The sequence below is a fragment of the Mustela lutreola genome, chromosome 7, assembly GCF_030435805.1.
Source record: "Mustela lutreola isolate mMusLut2 chromosome 7, mMusLut2.pri, whole genome shotgun sequence".
NCBI classification, from domain to species: Eukaryota; Metazoa; Chordata; class Mammalia; order Carnivora; family Mustelidae; genus Mustela; species Mustela lutreola.
In genome coordinates this window covers 55,524,624-55,535,116 of record NC_081296.1, presented here as the reverse complement: position 1 = coordinate 55,535,116, position 10,493 = coordinate 55,524,624, and the positions used below count along the sequence as shown (strand labels likewise).

Sequence of the window (10,493 nt, the reverse complement as noted above, 5' to 3'; positions counted from 1 at the left end):
TACGTCTGTAGTAGCATTATTCCTAATAGCCAAAAAGTGGGGAAAACCCAAAGTCTATCAACTGAGGCATGTATAAGCAAAATTCAATATATCCATAAAATGGAATACTATTCAGCCATAAGTAATGAGGTACGGATATATGCTGGAATACGGATAAAATTTGAAAACACTGTTAAGTAAAAAGAAGCCAGTCACAAAAGAACACATATTGTAAGATTATGTCATATGAAGTATCCAAATAAGCAAATCCATAGAGAGAGAGAACATAGTTGCTAGGGGCTGGGGGAAAAGGAATGGGGAGACTGCTAACAGATAAGGGGTTCTTTTTGGGGGTGGTGCTGAAGTATCCTGGAATTAGATAGTTACGGCAGTTGTAAAATTTTATAAATACACTAGAGCTATTGTGTACTTTAAAATAAAATAATGTTTAAATAATAGTGATGACCCCAAATGCTGGCGAAGTTTCAGAGAAACTCGTACATTGGTGGTTTTAGGATATGGTGCAGCCACTCTGAAGAATGGTGGGCAGTTTCTTATAACACTGAATATGTAACTACCATACATCACAGCAATGTCATTCCTAGGCATTTATCCCTAGGGTAAATGAAATCCCTAGGATAAACGAAAACTTACATTCACACAAAAACCTGTAAAAACCTGTAAATGAATGTTTATAGGAGCTTATAATAGCCCAAAGCTGGAAATAGCCCAGAGGTTGTTAAGCGGGTGAATGGCTAAGTAAACTGTGTGGCACCATTCAAGTAAAAAGGAAGGGACTGACACATGCCGCAAGCTTGCTCAAGCTCGGGAGAATTGAGCTGCAGGAAAATAAGCCAATCCCCAAAGATTACGTGCTGTATGATTCTACTTACAGAATATTCTTGAAAAGACAAAAATATGGAGATGGAGAATGGTGGTTAGCAGAGACAGGAAGGTGTGAAAACAGGAGGGAAGTAGGTGTAGCTATAAAAGGGCAACATGAAGGAACCCTACAGTATTGTTAATGTTTTATATCTTATACCAACATATTTATCTTGCTTGTGATATTGCACTATAGTTTTAAAGATATTACCATCAGATGAAATGAGTAAAGAGTACATTACTTAGATTTCTTTGTATTATTTCTTAAATGATGAATTGAGTAAAGAGTACATTAACTAGATCTCTTTGTATTATTTCTAAAAACGGCATGTTTATCTACAATTATCAAATACTTTAAAAATTTAATTAAAAATAATAGAGCACAACAATAAGACCACTAAAACCTATTAGAATGGTAAAAATCCAGAACACTGACACCACCAAGTGCTGGGTGAGGATGTGGAGGAACAGAACTCTCATTCATTGCTGGTGGGAATGCAAAATGGCACACTTTGGAAGATAGTCTAATGGCTTCTACAGAACTAAAAATACTCTTACTGTACAACCCAGCAACTGGGCTCCTTGGTATCTACCCCAAGGAATTGAAAACTGATGTCCATACAGACACCTGCACATAAATGTTATAGCAGCTTTATTCATAATTGCCAAAGCTTGGAAGCAACTAAAAAGTTCCTTATTGGTGAATGGATAAATAAACAAACATTATTTGGAGCTAAAATTAAATGAGCTATAAAGCCATGAAAAGACAGAGGAAACTTAAATGTGATTAAGTGAGCGAAGCCAACCTGGAAAAGCTTCATACGATATGATTCCAACTATATGACATTCTAGGAGAAGACAAAACTATGGAGACAGAAAAGACCAGTGGTTGCCAGAGATTGAGGGGAGGGAGGAAAGAGTAGGCAGAGCACAGAGGACTTTTAGGGCAATGAAACTACTCTTTATGACACTTTAATAGTGAAAACCTATCATCATGCACTTGTCCAAACATACAGAATGTATGCCACCAAGAATGAATCCTAATGTAAACTATGGACTTGGAGGTTATAATGATACATCAATGAAAATTTATTGATTTTAACAAATGTACTATTTTGGTGGGGGAAATTGATAGTGGGGGAGACCATACATATGTGGGTATATATGGAAACTGCACCTTCCTCCTTAATTTTGTCTAAAACTGCTCTAAAAAATAAAGTTTATTTTTAAAAAGGTAAAACCATTAATGTACTAGAATAAAAAAGAGGAATTTTGTAAAATCTCAGAGAAAGGTCAGACATAAAACACAAAGGCACCCAAAGAAAAAAAATGTGTAAATTTGATTTATAAAGGTTTTTGATTTCTACATGGAAAAAGCAAAATACAAATAATAAACTAGACAGAATATTTGTAAAACTATGACACAAAATTCCAATTTCCTTGTTACATTAAAAGGTTGTATGTATTACCAAGGAAAAGCAACCAGTAAAGAAATAAACATGAAGAAGCCATTTCCAGAAATAAAAATATAAATATAAAAAGATGTCCATGGTGCCTGGGTGGCTCAGTGGGTTAAAGCCTCTGCCTTCAGCCCTGGGATCCAGCCCCACCTAGGGCTCTCTGCTCAGCAGGGAGCCTGCTTCCCTTCCTCTCTCTCTGCCTGCCTCTCTGTCTACTTGTGATCTTTGTCAAATAAATAAATAAAATCTTAAAAAAAAAAAAAAAGAAAAGAAAAGAAAAAGAAAAAGAAAATATGCCTATATAATTTATTTTGAATAAAGGCATTAAGTGACTTGCTCATATTCATTCAACTAACTGTACAATCAGAACTTGAACCCTGGACCTATGACAACTCCACATTCATGCTCTTGTTTTAGTTTTAAATAAATTAAAAAAGAATCTTAAAAAAAGAAAAGCTGTCCAACCTCACTCATAATTAAAGAAATATACATTAAAACAACTAGATAATACTTTTCATCTAACAGATTGGCCAAAATATAAAAGTTTGTGTATGTAATGTGTGGATAATCGAACTAATTATTTTGAAAATTGTTAAAAAAGAGTAAAATTTTATGTTTTTCCAGGACACACTGGACCCCTAGGGAACTGAATAATAGGGAGAGGAAGTTTCTCATTATAGACGTTCCAGCTAATAAGAAAGGAATGATACGGGGCGCCTGGCTGGCTCAGTGGGTTGAAGCCTCTGCCTTCAGCTCAGGTCATGATCTCAGGGTCCTGGGATTGAGTCCCGCATCAGGCTCTCTGGTCAGCCGGGAGCCTGCTTCCCTCTCTCTCTGCCTGTCTCTCTGCCTACTTGTGATCTCTCTGTCAAATAAATAAATAAAATCTTAAAGAAAAAAAGGAATGATATGTCCATTTTGCAACACCTAATCTATCTAGGTAATGAACATCAAAGGCTGCTCTATAAATACAAAAATAAACACAACCAGATGATCTACACTATCTTGACCAAAAAATGAGATAAACTTGAGTCTGATAAAGCCTCTCCAGATCCAACTATCAATTTACAGAAAATATGGAGGACAGGAAACCATACTAAATCGCATTATGGAGATACAATCAGCAAAATTCATAGGTGTAAAACTATAGGTCAAATGACCAATTTTTTGGATAAATAAGCTTCAAGGGGGAGAAAAGGTGGAAGAAACTCTTTAGATTAAAAAACTTATGTGTCAAATCAATAAATCTCAATGTGTGAATTTTATTTGGATCTTCGCTTCATACATACTCAATAGTAGACAGCTGGAAATTTGAACAATGACTGGCCATTTGATGACAAAGAATAATTAAATTTGTATGTGTGGTGATATTGGGGTTGTTTTTTAAAAAAACTTAAAACTATAATCTTTATAAATGAAATGAAAACGTATCTGGGATTTAATTCAACATGAAATAGGGGAGAGGGGGAAGGATGAGGGTTTAGGTGAAACAAGACAGGTCATTAGTAGATCATTGTTGAAACTGGACATTAGGTACATAGATCTATTACATTAATCTGTTTACTTTTTCACGTATGAAATCTTCCACAGTAAAATTGATTTAAAAAAATAGGACACACACACACAAAATGAAAAAAAAAAAAAAACCCACAGGAAACAGTAAAGAGTGCTATTGTGAAACAAAAACTATGTGGTCTTTTTCATGATATAGCTAATTGTGGAAGAATTGTCTTCAATCCCTGCTACTCTTTCAGTCTCCATGTCTAAGCAATCACCAAATACTGCTGATTCTACCTCTAAACTAACACTTCCTTCGAACTAGTCCAAGCCTAATTTGGCCTTTGCCTAGTACGCTGTTACTTTTGTCTGCCTCCAAAACTGCAGCCAAAGTGTTTTTTTTTTAAAACACCAATTTGATCATTCCCATATTTTGCTTAAAATCCACAAACGCAGGGACGCCTGGGTGGCTCAGTTGGTTGGGCAGCTGCCTTCGGCTCATGTCATGATCCCAGCGTCCTGGGATCGAGTCCCACATCAGGCTCCTTGCTCGGCGGGGAGCCTGCTTCTCCCTCTGACTCTGCCTGCCATTCTGTCTGCCTGTGCTCGCGCTCTCTCCCTCTCTCTCTCTGATAAATAAATAAAATCTTAAAAAAAAAAATCCACAAACGCTTCTCACCGATCATAGATAGGATAACAGCTAGCACCGTCAATATATATACATTTTAAGGCCTTGCACAATCTATTCCAGTCCTGGGTACCTCACCAGCTCCATCTTGAGATGTTCTACCTTATGTTTCTACACTCCAACTACTTCCTATTTTTTGAACTTGCCATACTCATTCCCAACTCAGAGCATCACACTTGCTGTTCCCTCTGCTGGGAATGCCACCTTCCCCTACATGCACCCTGATCCTTCAGATACTACCAGAAATGCTGCCTTCTCGGGACAGCTTTCCCATTGTTTTCCGTCTAGGTGAGGTCAAGCTTCTCACAGCTTCATAACAACTTGTCGCAACTGAAATTTAAAAATTAGCAAAGTTATTTATTTAATGTGTGTCTTTCCTCCTGTAATACAATCTCATAGAGAGAAGAAACAGGTCTTACTATATCCCCAAAGCCTAGCATTTTTTCTGCACATAGTATAAAAGGACAATAAATCTCTACTAAACTATAAATGACTGGTTTGATGAATGAAAGAACAAACAAATTTAAACACAATATGGGTCAAATCATGAAAGAGAATTACATGCACCATAAGCACAATATTACACAGTTAACCTTAATCGTGTTAGTCATATTCCTCACAAAAGACTTGCAAAACTTCAAAGTATATGTATAGAAACAGACAAAAATAGGAATTAGGTGAGAATGACTACATTACAAGTCTAAGTTACAGTAACTCACTGATACTCCAAAAGTATTTAACAACAAACAAACAGGGACATATCTCCATATACCATCCACCTTTTAAAGGAGGCAGACAGATCTTCAATAAAGCAGCTGATTCAAGATCCAACCTCGTTATTCAGACAGAAAACTCAGATTCTCTGAAAGAGTAATAAAGACCATATATACTAAAATTTTACATTTATATTCAATTATTTAAAACAGGCTACATACAGATTGCACAGTCTCTTAACTTTTATGAAATGGGTGAACTTAACTAATCTATTCAAGTAAAATCAAAGCTTAAACATTTTAAAGGTTAGATCTTCATAACTTTTAATTAATGAGAAAAAAACTACAAACTCCTGAACCAAAATTTTATTTTAAATTATTAGGCTTTTGTGCATATGAAAGTTTTTTATAACATGACATGTAAAGATGTTAGCACATTGAATAGAAAATATTTTCATACAACTGGTGAATCACTAATGTTTATTTCTCCAGTGAAATGAATGCACAGTTTGCTTAAATCAACTTTGTCATGGAATATCAAGTAGGTTTAAAATTTTTATATTATTGTTTAATAACTTCCTAATAAGATTTTGAGTTTCTTGTTGACTTACACATAATATTTTTTTCAATGTACTGAATACTGTAGTAGCTTTCTGTCTCATCTCTGGTGGAACATATCTAATATCTAAATATTTAGCTAATTTAGATCTGGAATTGTACAGTGTGTTAATAACAGTTTCAATGTCATCAATTCCACTACTGCTTCGTGCTAGTGGTAATAGCTGGGATCTATACATCTTTTGTAGTTTATGTTCTGCTGCTTCTGCTAAAGCAAGGCTCCGTTTTAGGTGCTCTCTAGAGGCTCGAATGTCCTCTCTGTATTCTGGCTTGAGGCTTTCAGCAAGAGGTACCCGTTGTACCTGTGAATGAATATCTGAAATTTTTTTCAAAATGTCTTCATTATTCAGAATCTGTGGGTGTTTTCCAAATGTTACTGTGTCAGGTGTTCCCATTTCATATTCGCCTGAGAGCTGAGGAACATCTTCTAGCTCTGTGACGGTATTCATGTCAGTGTATATACTTAAAGGAGTGACAGACGGTTGGCCTGAGGTGACCTCTGGGCTTGGGGATGTCTCAGTAAAGTTTAGCCATGGATTTGTTTGTGATATTTCTGGTTCTGGCTCTGGCTCTGGCTCTGGCTCTTTTACAATATAAGGTTCATCTGAGTGTAAAACAATAGAAACATTATTTGGTTTAATCGACCAGAATGCTGTGCTTTCGGTAGGTTTTTTCTTCTGTACTTCCAGTGTGAAGCCTCCAGTTGGGGAAGCTGTGGTTTCTTCACCAAGAGGATTGATTAAAACATCATTTTCAGTTGAAACGTCTCCATGTGTGATTATCTCCTTTAATCTTGATACCTTCGGTCCTATAGAATGAACATTATTTGGAGACTTTGATTTTTTCTCACGACCTGGCTCCCTAGTAGGAACACTTAGTATTAGGTTCTGTAAAACTTCTACATAATGATTTAAGTTTTGTTCTTCGTCAGGCGTCACGGTTATGCCTTAAAGGAAAAAAAAATCAAACAATAAGTAACACTTAACATTATATATGACATATCAACAGAATCTACTGACCTAAATTTCCTTCAGATGTTAGCACTTAAAAGTTGAGAGAAAGAACCAAGAAATAAAGCACCTTTGACTTGGTTGATTTTCACTTAAATAAAACATATAAATATATTTTCAGATTCTTAACAAAACACATGAACAAGATTAGTACAAAGTTTGCATATCAACACAATTCTTTTAATTTTTTTGCTTTTACTCTCCCATATGATTAAGTAGGTAGCTCATTAAACCAAAATCCTGATCATTTCGTTCCCCACAGCAGTGTACTGGAATTGGTTCCTACTGCCTCACCAGAATCAATCATTCAATCTTTAGGAATGCTGTAAACCAAACGTTAAACACAAACATTATTAAAAATTATTTTAATTTGCAATTAAATAAATTGTATTCAAAATAAAGGTAATTAGTATTCAAAAATTTATCACTTCTTATTATTTTATGTCATTTTACTATTATCTATGGTCATGTTATTTACATCTAGGGTAGCTGTATGGTAGAAATGCTATGTACTGGTGTACCACTCTATCTCTTTCTATGTCCCTGCTTAGTAACACCAAATACATAGTCTGAAATCAACTGTGATGGGCAAATGCTGTAAATCTCAGCTTACCAGTCTCTCCAAAGAGCCAGTTGTTGAACGTTTACCAGAATACCACTGCCTTCAACCTGGCAAAGATCTAACTACACCTGTGGGTCATTTCTGATATGGAAATGTTAAGGTTTAGAGCAAATGGTCAAGAAAGAACTCTTGAGACATCTTTGGTGTAAAAGGATGATATTATTAAAGCAAGGAGACAGTACCCATGGACAGAAAGGGTTGCACTGGGACTGTGGGGGGTGGTCAATTATATATTTTCAAGTTGGGAGGAGGGTAAGGACAGTGTAAGTCTCTAAGGAATCTGGAAGCAAAGTTTCCAGGACCTTGAGGGGCTAACTATTGTGAGGCAAAGGTCATTTATTACTGTGTAGTAAAACCTTATTCATGAAACTCTTCCAATGTGTATCTGTGGGCCATCTGCTTGAAGGATGACTGCTAAAATATATCCTGGAGGTTACAGAAAAAGGAAGTTTCCAAAGGGATTTTTATATGTTAAAGGAGCATTACAGGATCCTGGTAATTGGAATAATGTTAAGTGAATATTGCCTTTTGCTCTTAGCGAAGTGTCAACATCAAGGTAACTTGAGTTCCTAGAGGAAGGTCACTCTGCCCATATCAAGGACTTGCCAATTGGCTTTATGTTGTGAGGAAATTTATTTTTTTCTTTTGCCTTTGTTTCCTACATTAATATCCATCTTTGTACATAAAGTTTTACTGGAACCCAGCCAGTCTTGCCCATTTGTTTATATATTACTTATGGCTGCTTTTGGTTGCAACAATAGAATTGAGTAGTTACAACAGAGATCACATGGGGTACAAAGCTGAAAACACTATCTGGTCCTTTACAGAAAAAATTTGCCAGCTCCCAGTCTAAACCAACAACATTTCACTCTCAAAACAAAATGGCAGTTCTATTTGTAATGGTATTTTGCAGCATCTGAGTGGTTGGTCAAGCCTCTCATTTCCAACATAGAAAACAAAAATTATTATTGGATAAGATATTCTGAAATTCTCCTCAACTCCCCTACTCCCAAGACGGTTTTTCATATTAAGTGCTGGAATTTTACACTACATGTCATTTTGAAATGATTTTGACACTATCAAGGATATAAATTGACTTAATTCAAAAGAGTAAGACACTTTTAACCAAACTCTAATGCATAACTCCTACCTAAATCCTCCCTCTGCAGGCCAAATGAAATACCAAACTTTCTGTTCAGCAGGTACTTCTATTCAGCACTTTCACAAGCACAAAACGGTAAAAAAAAAAAAACTTTATGTTTATATGTTTTTCCTCTCTTCCTTAACTCTTCTTACAACTTAGAAATACCAGATGGAGATTTAATCAAAACTGAAAGTATATTTCTAAATTTTAAAAATTTCTTTCTTTTTTCTTTTTTTTAAGGTTTTATTTATTTGACAGAGAGAGAGCAGAGAGGGAATACAAGCAGGGAGAGTGGGAGAGGAAGAAACAAGCCTCCCACTGAGCAGGAAGCCTGATGCAGGGCTCATCCCGGGACCCTGGGATCATGACCTGAATCAAAGGCAGACACTTAATAACTGAGCCACCCAGATGCCCCTAAATTTTAAAATAATTTCTTAATGAGAAAAGTTTAGTAAGGCAAAATGATCGGCGAAAGATACTGTAAGGGCCTATTTAGCCAGAGCAGCTCCATCTTGGTTGAACAGCCATTTTGTTGTTTATGCAGTAAAACTTAAACTGACCCTGTACCACCCTCCGCCCCCCCCCGCCCCGGGGGGAACTTACTTAAAAGCAAGTCTGGGAAACTAGTAAAATATGGTTGGCCAGTCCCAGGTAACAGAGCCCAAATACAAGGGCTGGTCAGGTCAGGTGGAGATTACGAGCCCTGATGCAGGGGTGAGTCAGGCCAGGTGGAGACATCCAATCAGTGGAGCGAGCACACTGTCTCCCTAGCTACCAAGGAGTGTGGGTCCCGTCTTTTGGGTGCCAATTCTGACCAAGGTGATAGGCTAGTTCAAATAGCTACTATGGGGTGAACTGTAATTCAATTGGCCACCCATGTGTGACCTAGCACGAGCGGCTTTCTCTGTATTGCAATCTCATTGGCCATCTGTGTGTGGCCAGGCTCAACCACATGGCCTTTGCTCTATAAAAGTTAGTCTGTGAGGCTGGGAGGGGTCACCCTCTCTGTAAGAGGTGGCCCCAACTGTCGGTTTGATTCTCAGTTTGATTCTCGATGCTTGGTGCGAAATAAAGCTTTGACCTTCGCTTTGTATCAGTCTCGCTCCTTTGATCATGGACCCATCAATACAAGATTTGTCTGGAGATCTATATTCTAAAAGCAGATTCTGCATTTTATGTAATATTTTGAAAAGCTTTGCTTACTTCAAGATCAATATGACGAAGATAGGTGAAAAAAGGGAGGTAGATTTTGATATTATCCCTCTGATAATTTTCTTAAAATCGCTGACCCCATATCATGCATTTTGTCTGTGAATTGTGGATTTTATAAAAAATGGACTAGCAAGCTAACATACCTAACTCTTGTGGGTCGTTGCCTGTTTTGAGCCAGTCTCAGCCTATCCACAGTAAGGCTGTAGACTAGAAAAGCCTGGTAGTGCTCACCGGGGCCCTGGAGTGAGCTACCCATTGACATTTCCCCTTTCCAAATCAGTGTTATATGACTGGACTGACCCTTGTGGTTCTTAATATGATTGCAAGACATCCTTCAGCAACAACCATCATCACGAAACTTTGATAAAATAAAGGGTTAGAACTGGAAATTACATAGCACACTTGGGGCCACACAGCGGGAGGTGGAGGGGATGGAGAGAGGAAAACAGAGAGAGGGAAACGAGAGCGAGCGGGAGCCCAGGAAAGCGAGGGAGCTAGAGATAGTGCCAAAGAGAAGGTAGCTGGAGGGTAGGGGGTGCTTAGAGTGCAAATGGGCCAGGGGTTCTCCTTGTATTGGGATCAAATGTCCGGGCTCTAGGGTTCACTCATTATTAATGAATTTAAAACATAAGAGCATGAATTTGAAGCTCCGGAAGAGGAAAAACAAC

At 37.2% G+C, this 10,493-nt stretch overlaps 1 protein-coding gene across 1 annotated transcript in view; it reads right to left on the bottom strand.

Moving 5' to 3' along the window:
- Positions 1-2,191: 2,191 nt before the first annotated feature.
- The window catches only part of SPESP1 (sperm equatorial segment protein 1), a 30,092-nt gene continuing 21,790 nt past the window's right edge, over positions 2,192-10,493 (bottom strand). The window contains exon 2 of the mRNA XM_059180932.1: positions 2,192-6,783. Coding sequence (XP_059036915.1) covers positions 5,747-6,783 — 1,037 coding nt within the window. The 3' untranslated portion in view covers positions 2,192-5,746. The remainder of the gene's footprint in view (positions 6,784-10,493) is intronic.